Below are 15,119 nucleotides of genomic sequence, written 5' to 3'. Positions count from 1 at the left end.
AGGAAAAGTCCCCTCAGCCAGAGGCCTTAAGACAATAGATCTTTAAAATTAAACTGAAGACAGCCACTCTGTTCTGGTTCTACTTATGACCTACTTCGATCAAAAAGGAATTGAAGGTAAACTCCAGTTTTTTTGTTTGTTTGTTTTTTATTTTGGTGGGTTTTTGTTTTGTTTTGTTTTGTTTTTGGTATCCCTGTAGAATGGTTTAAATGGGGGAGAGAGGAGAGAAAAGCAGTCTTTATTTCCACCCTTATTAAGCCTTCCAACATGGGACTGGCTGTCCCTCTCTTTCTGGTCCTGTCACACAGACAGCTTAGCATGCTTACTGTGAGGGAAATGTGCCACATGCCAGGTTGTAGTCCTGGAAAACAAATTTCTCCATCATTTAATTGGTGATATAAGAGAATATTTCATTCAGGCCCAAACTTTAAACAAAGGCAAGTGAAAGAGGACCTAAAAAACTCAATAAGACAACCTGAGAATAAAGCTCAGGATCATAAAACTAGCAGTAACTTGGGCAGACAAATAGTAAACTTCTATCCACCAGTTACTGGTATGGAAGCCACAGCTTGGATCTGTTTTTTCAGTCCCTTTCTTTTTTCAGCCACAGAGGAGGAGTTTTTTCCCTTACCCCCTCCCATAGTTACCCAGAACCCATTTAGACTATTTGACTGCTTGGATAAGACTGGAGTGACCCATTCTGCTTGTTCCTGTCACATGGAGGACCACCAAGACTTCTGCCTCTAGGCCATCTGGCTTGCCTCAGCCCCATGTGACATACTTATGTAAACTGGGTCTTGCCAACTACCCTGCTTCAGAGCTCTTAGGCCTCTATCCTCTATACAGCTGAACTTTCTTTCTCTCTTTCCAAGTTTGAGTGTGACTTCCTTAAGGGCAAGGACCAAACTTCTATTTGCATCCCTATGTTCCTACTCACAGGACATAAATAAATGCTTCTTTCTTCATTCAATTTTACTTATTACCTTAATGCTAAAAAACCAAAAGTCATGTTACAATAGTACCTAACTTGAATTTCTCAATCTGTGATTTCAAAAGTGCTTGCAGAGACTCTATCTTTGATCCACACAATGGAGGGAGGTAGAACAGGTGCTATTGACCCCATATCACAGAGGAAAAAAACTGAGGCTAAGAGATATGAAGACATTTGCCCAAAGTCACAGTCTTGGACAAAACCACAGCCAAGGGGAGAATTAGAGTCAGGATTCAGGACCTCTTTCGATATCGTTCTCCTCAATGGGATAATTGGAGGTCTTTGATGGAAATTTCTGTTTTTTAATATAACAGTGTTTTCTGATCTAATTAATAGTTTTTTAAACTTTTAAATCAAGTCTACCCATACAAGTTCTTTTAAAAAATCTCCATTAAAAGCCAAACATGATGCATCTATTATTATCTTCAGGGAAACAGCTGAAAGCTCAGTTCACAAAAACACTATCAACTTTCCCCTTGATAAGCATCTGGCTCAGTTCCTGACCTTCCCAGATTTCTCAGCTAAGCAGTCTTCCTGCTCTGGCTACTTCTTGTTGTGAAACTGCTCTGCCAAAATCATTCAGTCTCCCTCTGGAATTCTCTTTCCTCAGGCAAAGTGGCCCAGAGTGGGATGTCTGAGACTCTAAAGACATCAATTGCTTAAAGGGATTGAATGAAGTAAGCATTAGAGATTTGGATGAAGGAATGGAGACCCTCTATCAAGTAGGGTGGGGGGAAACTGGGTAGAGTGGGATACAATGCAAAGAGGGTGATGTTGGGAATGGCCAGACCTCACATCAGTCCTCTATCGCTAGCAGGAACACAGGTTTCTAAAGTGGCTAATCTTAATTTGGAGTCTGGGAATAGATTTGAGGTGGTCCAGTAATTTTCATGGAAAATAAAATGTCTTTTTAAAAAATATTATTGGTTTCCTTTTTAGTCCTATGTATTTTATCTTATACATTTAAATTATAAAATAATGAGAAGGGTTTTCCAGATGTTTAAAAGCCTTAATCTAATTCAACCCATTTTTACAAATGAGGAAGTAGAGGGCATAGGGTTAAAGGGACTTGCTAAAGGTCATTAAGGTGACATAGAATAAAGCCAGGAAGGTCATTTGTCCCCAACTCCAGCACCCATCATGCTGCCTCTCCAGTTCATACAAAAGCAAGGAATCAGAGTGAAGCTGAGAAACGGGGAAGATACAAAGGACTAGATAGAAGGAAAATAGATTTGACTGATAAGATATTCTCAGGAAAAAGAAAACACAGATTTAGAAAGGAACAAGGTGAGGTTCAGGGAGCAAAGGGTGGGGAAAGGAATGGAAGAAGTCAGAAAAAGGCAAGCAGATGCCAGAAATAATTTCTGGCTCAAGTAATCAGCTCAGGAACAATTAAAACCAAGGGCACATTAGTAGAAGCAACTTCCTTAGTCTAACAGAGGTCAGACTATGTTCTAATCCTTAATCTCCCACTAAGGGAAAGGGGAAAGGAATAATAATTTATATAACACCAACTATGTATCAGGCATTGTGCTAAATGCTTTGTTCTTCACAATAATTCTGCAAGGTAGATTGCCATTATTATTCCTACTTTAGAGTTGAAGGAATTGAGACAAACAGAAATTAAGTACCTTGTCTAGGCTCACACACAAGGTCACATTCTAATGCCTAATTTGAGTGAAAGTAAACGGTTTCTCCCCTCCGGGCATTAGTTTCCAAATATTTAAAATAAATCAGTTTAGAAAATGTTGGAGGTCCCACTGATCATTGACATTCTGTGATTTCACAAATGTAAAATTATAGTTATTTTTATCTACTGAATTATTGCAATTTCCCTAAAATATTCTCCTATTTAATGCTATATTCATTTTCTTCCTTATAATTTTATAATCATGAAAAGTCTTAGCAACATTGAATTCAAAAATGCCTTTCAGCGATTTGATAGAAAACCACTTTCAGGTTAAGATGATGTAAGAGGGGGGAAAAAAGTGGGAAGTGTTGTTGTCTTACATTCTTCCATTGAATTTAGGAAATATTTGTTCAAGACAAGCTTTGTTACTTTGGCACAGAATGAGCTATGGGAAACAAGGAGTCAGACACATTCTCTCCCCCCCTGGCTCTACCACTCACTGGATAACTGACACTGGACTTTTTGATGACTCTGGAAGAGTGAGTGAGGCTGATGACTCTGTCCAAATCTGCCTCACTTAAATCCAATTCATGTACAGGTCAAGACATCACACGTGATGTCATTGGTCCTCTTGAAAAAGGAAGGACAAACAACAACCCCCACTTCCTAGTTTTATATGACCTTGAGCAAGTCACCCTTTCTGGACCTCAGTTTCCCCAAGTGTAAAATGAATAGACAGGATTAAATGATTTTAAGCTTTAACATTCTCTGATTCTACTCAAACCCTGCTCCACCCTATTCCAAAGCATCATTCAATTACATTTGCCTTTTTCCTACCACAGATCATCATAAGATACTTTGTCTTTCCCAAGTCAAGAACAACCACTAACTGGAAAGCTTTGTAAACTGGAGGAGTCGATTTAATAACTGAGTATAGAGTGACTTTTATCCTATACCAGTTGTTCCAGTTTAAAACTGCTTTCTTATTGGTTATCATGGCTTTCAGAGACTTAAGAGGTTGGTCATTTTGTCCCAGAGAAAGGCTGATGAGGTTTTAGAAGAACTAGAAACATTTTTGCCCTGATTCACTAACTTTATTACATTCATTTTAATTCCTGTGCTGATTGTTCTTCTCCAGTTTAACACTGTAATTATGGTTCAGTGACATTTTTTTGAGATTAGAACTTTATGGGGAGATGGGGGTTAGGGGGAGTCAGAGTTAGATGGATAGCTTTTTACAAGTCTTATAGGTCAAGGAAGTTTTTAAAAGCTGTTTCAGCTCCTTTTTTTTTTTTTTTTTTTTTTTTTTTTTTAAAGGCTGCATGGAAAATCATAGCCTTCACTAGGCAAACAGCTTCAGGCACTTTGAGGTTGGAACTTCCCAAATGATGTCTATGATGCTCTCCCCTCTTTTGCTGACAAGTCAGTGGCTTTGGCTTTACTTATTCTCAACCAATAGCTTTTTGTCAAATGGAGAGACTTTTCATTGGATTGTGGATCTTTAAAGCTGAAAAGAGACCTTAGAAATTCTCCTGTTGAAATCTCTTACACTACAGTGACTTGCTCAAAGTCAGCAAGGCTAAAACTATCCCAGATCTCCTGACTCCTTAACTCTACACTGTGCTACTTACTAATAAATAAATTATGAACTTGGGAGTGGAGGGGGTTGTAAAATTGATCATGGCTCTTTTTGAATAGCTTTGATTAATTCTAGACCTACTTTTGTTTATCTTGAACATCTGTGAGAGAGACAACTTAAAAGCAAAGGTCTATCAAGAGCTACTTCATGCTGTCTTGAAGAAGGAGGAGGGGAGGTAAAATCTCCTAAATTACTAAGACAAGTCAGTGACAAGAAAATTTTATAATTTAACCTTTTGATTCATAAAATCATGGTAGGAGTCCCAACAGGGTACCACATCTGTTGCCCATCTCATTACCACACTTTGTCAAGGAGAATTTACTACTAGGGGGATGGGGTAGAATAAAGATTTCCTCTTTGGGGTTCGCTGTCTGCCAAGAAATCGTGATTTTTTTTACTGCCTTCTCCTACAGCCTCCAGATGGCATCATTTTCTAGTCGGATCAAAATTGGCAGAAATTTCTATAAGTATCATTTCCCCTCCCCCACTGAGAATTGATTAGCCATTTAATATACTGGCAGCCTACCAAATGTTCTTCAATTTACATTGAACAAAGATGACTCAGCTCTTGGAAGATATTAGAACAATGAAGTCCATATCAAATCTTCCTCCATGCAATGAGCCCCAATACAAAACTGAAAAGAAAATGTATTTTAAGCAAATCCTGTTTTCTCCCCAGAATCCTGTTGCACAACAAGAAAGAAAGGACTTCCCAAGCCTAGAAAATTATGCACAAAGTCCCGACTGATCAAGACATGTTGATCTGTTATAATTAGAATGTAGGCTCCTCATAGGCAGTAAAGTAATACAACAGATAGTCTTAGACTTGGAGTCAGAAAGGTCCGAATTCATTTCCTGTCTCAGACACATACTGGCCATGTATATTTGGTCTCAATGTCCTCACCTTTAAAATGGAGATAATAAATTCACAAGGTGATTGTGAGAATCAAATTAGATCATGTTTGTAAAATGTTTTGAAAATCTTAAAGTATTATATAAATATTAGCAATTATTATTGTTATTATTGTTCCTTCAGAGGAGGAATAATTTCTCCCCAGCATCTAGCATAGTGTCTGGCAAAATAGTAGATGCTTAACAAATGCTTGTTGAGTGATTGTTTATTAAATTTGGAAATTACCAAAGATTCCAATAATAAACCTAAGGCCACATGTGAATCATGATTGTTATAACTTTATGTCAATTTCTGTATCCTTCTATGGACCATAGAGCAAGAGTTCCCAACCTTTTCTGGTCTCCATCACCCCTTATTTTGAGTAATGTCCTGGGAGGAAGGGAGGAAGGGAGGGAGGAAGGAAGGAAGGAAAGAAGATGGAAGGAAGGAAGGGAGGGAGGGAAGGAGTAAGGAAGGGAGAAGGCGGTAGGGAGAAAGAAGGGAGAAAGAGAAGGAAGGAAGGCGGGAAGGAGAGAAAGAGAGAAATTGAAACAGAGAGAAACAAAGAGAGAAAAAGGAGGGAAGTAAGGAGAGAGGGAGGGAGGACAGCTTTGGAACCATGTGATAAGGGATTACTTTTTGTTAACAATAATAATAATAATAACTGTATTCTACAACTAATTCCAAGAATCTTAAATTGACAGGGTGGCCCTATCTCCAGGATTATTTGGGGGGATCATCTTGGTCATCTCTCTTTATTAAATATGCATGATAAAGCTGAATTACCAGAGCTGTCTGTTTATAAGGGAGGAAGGAGAAGAAGATTCTTTGAGAATAAATATTTCCCAATATCAAATCACTATCACTATCAAAAAAAATTATTTGAATATCTCAAATATTCCATAGCCCTCATCTGTCAGACTTCAGCACCATCCCAGCAATTTTCCTAGGCAGAAGATATCCACATCTTACTAATTACCAAGAAAGGAGGCTGCAAAGAGGATTTTGAAGAAACTGGGTCATGGGGCAAAGCAGTTGCTGATTTAGAAAGAAAGCACAATTCTCTGCTTGCAGGAGGGTATCTCCCTCTCATTCATCCCCTTATTCTGTTTAACTGGAATCCTGATTCTTAGAATCATAGAGCATTCCAGCTAGAATAAATCATAAGCAATATTTAGTCCATCTAATTCCATTTCATTGATAATTACTGAACTGTGAGAGCTCTTCAGATGAAATAACTTGTCCAAAGCCATGGCATTAGAAATGGCAGAAATGGATTTAAAATTCTAGTCTCTTCATTTGACTCCAATGTTGTTGTGTTGTTTTTTTTCTACTACAGTACCCTTCCTTCCATGTAATAATCCAAATTTCTTAGGTAGAATCTCAATGGCAAGAAAAGTTGCTGCCCTTTAATGCTGCTTTCCAACAGGAATATCCTTTAATCAGACCATGTGTCCAGATTTTGTTTTGGAAAATATGGTCACCATAACACATGAGGGATAAGGGAGCTTTTGATGTCAATCAAAAATTACCTTGCCAACTAAGAATGTTTTAAAACATAATCAGACAGAAAATGAGTCATATCCATTCAAAGTTGAATGTCATTTCAACCATCAATGACATTCAACTGTAGGGATTAGGACTGGACTTGTTATTTCATTGGTATAAAGAACTTCCGAATTAGAAAACTGCTTTGGCAGAAGTAGGCTTCTGCCAAAGCCTGCTGGCACCTTCTCTGCAATTTAAAGTCTTACAGAGTGTCCTAAGGCACTGAAAGGTTGACTTAGGAGGGTCATGTAGCCACTATGTGGTCTTCCTCATATGAAGGCCAGTTAGTCCTCTATTAACTAGATTATGCTGCTTTCTAAAACACATAAATATGTAGTCTGTATAATATAATATAATAGCAATATTCTATGTGCATCTATACAAATCAATAACATTTGCATTTATATTTTATTATATGAATATGTAATCTGACATTTTTGTTGTTCAGTCTTGTCTGACACTTTGTGATCACAAACCCTATTTAGGGTTTTCTGGGCAGATACTGATATGGTTTGCCATTTTCTTCTCCAGCTCATTTTACAGATGAGGAAACTGGGGTAAACAGCATTAAGTGATTTATCCAAGATCACACAGCTAGTAAGTGTCTCAGGCCAGATTTGAACTCAGAAAAAAGAGTCTTCCTGACTCCAGGCCTGGTGTTCTATACACTAAGGAGCCACCTAGAAGTTTGAATAGGGAAAGAAAAAATTAATTCAGTCCTTCACAGACAAGTATCATGGTTTATTGGATAGAAGAAGTTATTAGATATAACTAGTAGATCTGGATTCAAATCTTGACTTTGCTCCTTACAATCTCGGTGATATGTGAAACTCCAACAGTCAATCTATGATCTCTCCTTTCTACTTCATAGGTTTGCTCAAAAGTAAAGGACTAGAGAGATGTAAACTATTTCTATTATATTGGGCATTATATCACACAAACCTATTCTTCCTTCAACATTCCTGCTTATTATTTATCTGTCCTTAGGGAAATCCCAAGCACCACTAAGACATGTCATATTTTTAAAAAAAAACTAAGCATGGGCATCAAAATTATTTATTCATTTAAAATATAAGCTCATGGAAAATTTACTTACCCAGTTTGAGGCCCAGAGGTGTCTAGGATCACATAAATCTAAAAAGGAGTCAAAAACTAGCCCACAATTCCTGGCTCTTCCACTAGTTCTAACCACAATTAGCTCATGATACTTTATAATTGCTTATTGAATACATAGTTATTTTGAGCACTCATATAGCTATTTTGAAAGCAACAAAGTAGATGTCTCGATATAATTTTTTCAAGCCCATTACTGATTTTTAAACTCTAATATTGAGCTAGAGCAACCAAAAGGAGGATACATTAAGGTGTATGAATCAGGACAATTTTCCCCCCAAAGGTCAGTGCTTCTATTTTTCACCTAAATACTCTCAACCATCACTGCTCTTCCCAATGAATTATGGATCTAGAGACTAAAAAGAATCATTTCCTCAGAAACTGTTTTCCCACTGTTCAGCATGTATCTTGGCTTCAAATGGGTTCATCCCATTTTTCCTTTCTTTTTTTACCCATCTGTCTCTCATATTTAGATTCATATTTCTTTTCTTTTCACCATGCTTTTTGATTCCTTTTAGGGAATATACTAAAGGTAAAATTCAGGATATCTTTTCCCTTCAAGAATAAACCAAAACTTACCCATTGACAAGAAAGCAAGAAGGGCAAAGCTTCATACGTGACCTTTGACAGCAAGGACTGTGTATCATTTTTGTTGGTGGTGTTTAAAAAACAACAATTTTTTTATACCTCCAGCAATTGGTATATAGAAGGAACTTGAGTAATGTTCCTTTGCATTCAAGGTGATCTCAAAACTCTGATAGAATTAGCTATCCTCAGCAATCCAATGTTCCAAGACAATTCCAAAGACTCATGATTGAAAATGCTATCCATATCCAGAGAAAGAACTGTGGAGTCTGAATGCAGATCAAAGCATACCATTTGAAATTTTTTTGGTTGTTCTTTTCTTTCTCATGGTTTTTCTCTTTTGTTCTGATTCTTTTTTCATAACATGACTAACATGGAAATATGTTTAATATGACTGTACATCTATAATGTATGTCAGTATCTTGCTATCTTGGGGAAGGGTGGGGTGGAAGAGAAAAAAGAAGGGCAAAAAAAATTGGAACTCAAAATCTTATAAAAGTAAATGTTGAAAACTATCTTTAAATGTAATTGGAAAAATATATATTTATATATATATATATTACTAAAGGATGGGGAGAAAAGGAAAAAAGTAGGTTTTCTTGGTTTTACAAAATGCTGCCTCCCCATCTACTACTACTCAGGGAATAGACTCATTCAACAAACATTTAAGAATAATAGCAGTGATCCTTCACCAAAGTTCTCTTCTGATGTCTCATTGTGGGGAGGAAGTGATCCTGAACATTCCTGACAGCAATGCCAGCAGGGCACAAATTCTCACAACTCCTAAGCCAATTGAGGGAGATTGAACTAGCTAAATTCAGAACCAGCTCAATAAGCATTGGTCAAATCAGCTAAGTGCTGGGGGAGAGGGGAGGGCGTAAAATTCAATCTCTGTTCTCAAAGAGCTCACATTCTAATGGGGGAGACAACATACAAAAAAACTATCCACAAAAAGATGTATACAAAATAAATTAGTGATCAACTTACAGGAGAGTCACTGGTATTAAGAGGGATTAGGAAAAGTTTCTTGTAGGAGGTTGGATTTTAGCTAACATTGAAGGAAACCAGGAGACTCAGATGCAAAGAGAGGGAATTTCAGGCACAGGGACAGTGGGTGAAAATTCCTAGAGTCAGGAGATGGAAAACCCATTGAGGACCAGTAAGAAGGTCAATCAATCTCAGTGGATCAAAAGCAATGTGGAAGGCAGTAAAACATGCCTTCTTATCATCAGTTTGATCCAAGGTAATAAATTATTTTTGCTTAAGAACTCCCAAAGACCTTTTACTAAATTATAGCGAGACTGGGAGTACCACCGAAATCAAATCAATGAAATCAAATGAAATTTTAAAATCTCTTTGAATTACTGAAATCTAGAAATTATAATAATTGCTTATAACCGTAAGGCATTTTGTGGTAACAAAGCCCTTTAACATTCAATATCTCTCTATTCCATTGTAGTTAAATGAGAATGAGGGAAAAAAAGGCTAGGAAAGGGTAGGTGATTTTCCTCCAAGATTAAATGCTAAACAAAAGGCAGGACCTTTCCCATTCTCTTTCCACCATCATCTTGCTGCCTCCATTAAATGACTAAGTAGAAGTAAGCAGGCCCTGCTGCAATTCTTCAGTGAGAAAGTGTTAGATTGAGGTTCCAGACAACTGGGAATTCTACCTTCAACACAAGCAAACTATGTGAATGCTGACAAAGACTACTTTGCTTGACAGGGATAGTGAAGGGATCAGAGGCTAAAACATATGTCAAGTGTTTTGCCCATCTTAAAAACATTACATGAATGCCAGCCATTATAGTTATTCTCAGTTCATTCCCAGGATGGCTGTGTACTGATCAGTATCACTTCACAGGAACCTCTAATTACCACTTGATAACCAGTCCCAACTCAGATGGGATCCCTGGCTATACATTTATCACAAAGCTCCTGCAAATACAATCATCTCTAGCTTTATCTCACCAGTTTACAGGATATGCCTGTCTTCCTGCCTATACAAGACAGCACACACATCCCTGCCTTTGGGGAAATTAAAGTCTAGACAACTACCTGGGGCTTCTAGGGCTTTCACATTCTCCCATACTTCTTCTCCAAAGCTGCAGGCAGAAGGGGACTCCAGTGTTTGTCTAAAGTAATTAAGGTAACCAAGTGGCTGCTCTCTACTCCCAAGTGTTAATAACTCAGTGAATTCCAAAGCTGGTTAAGTGAATTCTCCCAGCTGAGGATAAAATAGAACTAGCTCAACTGCTGCTCCTACCTTGAGACTTTTATGGCCTTTGAGCAGTTAAAACACAAACAGTGACAATTGGCTTGCTCTCTAAAAATATCTTTTTCAAAACTGTTGCCTTTTATTCAGACTATTATAATTTCCTTCAGTCTGGTCACAGGTCCCACCAAGCCCCACCCATCCCTACTCCTATGTACTTTGCCAGATTAATCCTTAATATCACTTTCATTTCATTATGTCACTCCCCAGTTCAAAAATCTTTGATAACTCCCTGCTGTCTACAGGATCAAATCCAATGTCTGCGCTTGGCCAGGAATGCAAGGCCATCCCTAATCCAAACTTCAGACCTTTCCAGACTGAGATCTCACGAATGATCCCCACAGCCTCATTGCTTTCCGCTCAAATGAATCCGTCTGCTCACAGTAATCTACAAACATCTCTTGTGCTGTCCTACTTGCGATCCTTTGTCCATGCTGGACAAATGCTGCAAAGTCCTTCCTTTTTCTCTTCCCTTCTAGTTCAGCTAAAATCTCCCCCTAAAATAGATTTTGATGCTCAGCCACTTAGAGACCAAATCTTAAAAAACACTACAGAAATTTTTACTATTACAAATTAAGAAACTGAGGCTCAAAGCTAAGAATTGAACCCTCATCTTCAGACTTCAAATCTCTTAAATGGCCTCCACAGCTTCCCTGTCTGCTCACAGTGATTTTTCCCTCATATAATTTCCTATTGTTATTAAATTTTTTGCCATTCATTTCATACTGATTTACTTAAGTTCCTTGGTTATTTTTTCACGTGAGTCTATTTTGACTACCCAAGACTGTAAGCTCCCTGAGGACAAGAACTATTTTGTTTATTTATGAAGTCCAAAAACCCAATCCCAAGATGATTTCTCAGTTATGTCACACTGTTAAATATTCCTGGTTTACTGTACTAATCTATGTTCCTATAAAGAAAATTTGGATAAAACTCTAAATTCCTTTTTATTTCCTTTCCCTCTTCCCTTTGCTTGACAGTTGATACAAACAAATATGGCTCTGGGTGGCAACAGGAAGGTCTTTGCCAAACTGTACTCAAACTGGCAGGTTTTATTCATTTAGAAACATCTGGTTTTAGAGGAGGGTTTGCCAGCTCTATGTTGCTTATGGACTTTTTCCCATAAGGTTTCTTTACATCCTTCAACCCCTTTGCCCCGCTTAAGAAACACTTCATGTTAAGGTTCCACCTGGAAATGTAAACTCTTTTTTCTTTTCACATTTCCTTCTAACTCTCTGCTCAACAAACCCTATGTTTGTCCCTCAAGTTCTCTGTTTAAAATTACTTTGAAAATGGGAAAGAAGTCAAGGAGTTAAATCCATCCTTTTCCATAATTCTTTATACATCAGCTATCTAAATCATAATTTCTTATTCAAGTGGGCAATTTACTTTTTTCCCTTTTCTTTTTGGGGCACATCATGAGAAACACTAAAAACAGCAAAGCATATAGTGGTTCTACTATCAAACCATCACAACTATTAAATTAATGTTCCCTTTAAAATGATTTCAGTTATGGAAGGTGGAACTTTTTGAATGAAAACATGGGAATTCTAGTTGTTCTTTTATCCTCCACATTCCTCCATGAGCCTTTCCCACTGATCTCCTTTCATTCCTCATTACCCCGTACTAGGCTGATGCCATCGAGGTTGGTATGGCTTGCCAGGGCACCAATTCAAAAGTTAACACTTCTGTTTCCTTCAATAAGGAAACAATGTGATGAAGAGCATCACATTAGGAGTAAGAAGCAGATATTTCAGATTTAGTATTAGCTCTACTACTGAACTGTAAGACTGGGCAAGTCACATGAATTCTAGATCTCAGCTGAAAAATGTAGATAGCATAAACTCACCTTGAGGTCTACCCCTCCCTTGGTTGTAGCCAAATGAGATAATAGATAAGCAGGGCTTGGGAAAAATGCAAACTGCCAAGCAAATGTAATTTGCTGTGGATAATAAAGGAAAAGGCCTAGATTTGAAATCAGAGGACCAGAGTTTGAATCTAAATTATTATTTATGTACCTTTATATTGTGGGCCTCAGTTTCCTTATTTATAAAACCAAGAATTGAGTTAGACGGATATGTAATTCTTATGAAAATAAGTGCCCCAAATCCTATGGTTCTATAAAAGGCTCATTAATGTCCCAAACAGGGGGCTCACACATCTAGTTACCACATCAGAGGACAAGGAGGCAGGTCATCCCTTCCCTACTTCCTCTCCGTAGGTCCACCTCTGAATCAGCCGACGTGCGCTCACCTTGGCCACAGGCGCCCCGTTGGATGACGATAACTGGAGGTTGCCCGAGTTTCTCGGAACGCCGGCTCGCTGCCTTCAGCTGGCACAGGTTCCCATAGGTCTTGGCGTCGCTGCCGCACACCGGCTCGCTGCTGGCACAGACGCACAGCCCGGCTTGGGCGCGTCTCCTTACTGTGGCCGAAGCCGCCACCCCGAAGGGCACCACGCACTGGAGCCCTTCGCCGCACGGGCCCTCTCCCCCTGCGCCCCCGCCGCACGCCTCTCCCTCTTTGGCTCCGCACACCTGGCAGCAGCCGCAGGGATCCAAAACGCTGCCGCCTTCGCAGTCGTTTTGCGGGGCGCAGCGCGCGCGGTCGCAGCGCTCGGGACAGACCAAGGGGCCAGCCTCGTAGCGGCTCCTGGAGAGCTGGGCGGCGCCGGGCACCGGGGGCAGCAGCAGCAGCAGGAGCAAGGGCAGCAGCGCAGCCCCTAAACCGCGGCTAGGCATGGCCAGCCCAAAGAAGGAGGATGCGAAGCGCCGCGGAGAGCGAGGAGAGGGGGCACGGCGAAGCCGCTGATCTGAGGCACAGAGGGAGGAATCTGCGAGGACTAGGGCAGCCAGGGAGGCAAGGCTTCGGGAACTCGGAGGGTCCCTACTGTCCCGGAGCAGAGGCGAGGCCCCTGCAGAGAGCAGGACCGCTTGCACCAAGGGCGCCGGGAGGAGGAGAGTTAGACTAGTCGTGGAGAGGACAAGACTCCAAATCGCTCTGAATCGAGACGCCGTTGCTTTATAAACCGACTGAAAAGAGAAGGGGGGAAACAATCTCGTGTGTATATCTGCGTGAGCCCGGCCGAGCTCATTGGCTTCTGTGGGCGGTGACGATTAGGATTTGGGAAGGGCACCAGAGGCTGAAGCCGAAAGCGCCGCTGGCCAGGGGGCCGGCCAGATTCCTGGCTCTGCTGAGGACCGCCCGGCGCCCGCAGGCGGGGGGAGGGGGTGGAGGGGGAAGGAAGAGGAGGGACCGAGAGACGGAGGGAGCGCGCCAGGCGAAGAAGGGATGCCAGGCGGGTCTGAGCAAGGGAAGACTGGCAGGGCTGAATCAGTGAGATGCTATGGGAAAACCCTGACAGAACGGGGGAGGGGAAGAGGAGATGATAAACGGGGGAAAGGCACCAGCAGGACCCGGGAAGACAAAGGGGTAAGAGTTAGGGGTTCCACACTTGAAACGCAACCTGAAACTGAATTTTACTTTTGCAACCTCTGTTTCAATTCATCTTTCTAGAGCTGTTCCTGTTCCATCCTCTCCATGACTCAGGCTCATAAAAAATTAAAAACTTTCTCGGCCAAGAGGAACGTGAGGGGGACAGAAGGGTGGGGCAAGAAGGGAAGGCAAAAAGTTCTCAGCCGTTCTCGCTTAAAAGCATATGCACAGGATTGAGCCCTGCTAGAGCATGATCGTTGAGGTGATCAGTTGCATAGTGGTATAAATGAATACTTTCTCTAGAATCGTAAAGAAAAGTCAATTAAGGAAATAGAAGTGAAATCTGTGTTTTAGAAAATTAATTTCTGCCGTGGCATTATGTCAGTAGACTATCCACCTCAAAAAATCCCTGTTTTAGTCTCCAATTTTTTTTTTAAATAGATACATGTCCTTTGCAACAGAGGAATGAAAATGTAGAACACAATTGCTCTTTTTACAATGAACAATTCTGTATAATGGAATTCGAGAAGCAACCTTTTATTGGCTGGCTGAAGTTTTCCCATACTCTTAGTGGCCCTTTAAGAAGCAAATTTGCCAGCCATAAGAGTGAGATCAGATACAGTATAGGCACAAAACAAAACATTGTGAAGTATAAACCCTCATCCTATACCAAAAGAGAGGGAGGCTTCTATTCCTTCAGCCTTAACCTTAGACCTACTCAGTCACAGAGATAAGACAGAGAGGAGAAGGAATATAAATATGTATGTGTATGTTGTTGCTGTTCAATACATCTGACTCTTTATGACCCTATTTAGGGGTCTTCCTAGCAAACATACTGAGATGGTTTGCCATTTTCTTCTCCCGATCTTTTTATGAATTAAAAAAAAAAAAAAAACTGAGGCAGAATTAAGTGATTTGTCCAGAGTCACACAGCTGTAAAAGGATGAGGTTGGATTTGAACTCATGAAAATGAGTCTTGCTGACTTTTGCCTCCAGGCCTGGCATTCTCCTCTTT

The 15,119-nt window shown here is 40.0% G+C and overlaps 1 protein-coding gene across 1 annotated transcript in view; it reads right to left on the bottom strand.

Moving 5' to 3' along the window:
- HTRA1 (HtrA serine peptidase 1) overlaps positions 1 to 13,677 on the bottom strand; it is a 71,186-nt gene extending 57,509 nt beyond the window's left edge. Inside the window, exon 1 of the mRNA XM_023495494.2 lies at positions 12,924 to 13,677. Coding sequence (XP_023351262.2) covers positions 12,924 to 13,410 — 487 coding nt within the window. The 5' untranslated portion in view covers positions 13,411 to 13,677. The remainder of the gene's footprint in view (positions 1 to 12,923) is intronic.
- Positions 13,678 to 15,119: the final 1,442 nt, after the last annotated feature.

Source organism: Sarcophilus harrisii, chromosome 2 (assembly GCF_902635505.1).
Source record: "Sarcophilus harrisii chromosome 2, mSarHar1.11, whole genome shotgun sequence".
Taxonomy (NCBI): Eukaryota; Metazoa; Chordata; class Mammalia; order Dasyuromorphia; family Dasyuridae; genus Sarcophilus; species Sarcophilus harrisii.
The sequence above is the reverse complement of the archived record's forward strand: the minus strand, read 5'-3'. Positions and strand labels throughout refer to the sequence as shown.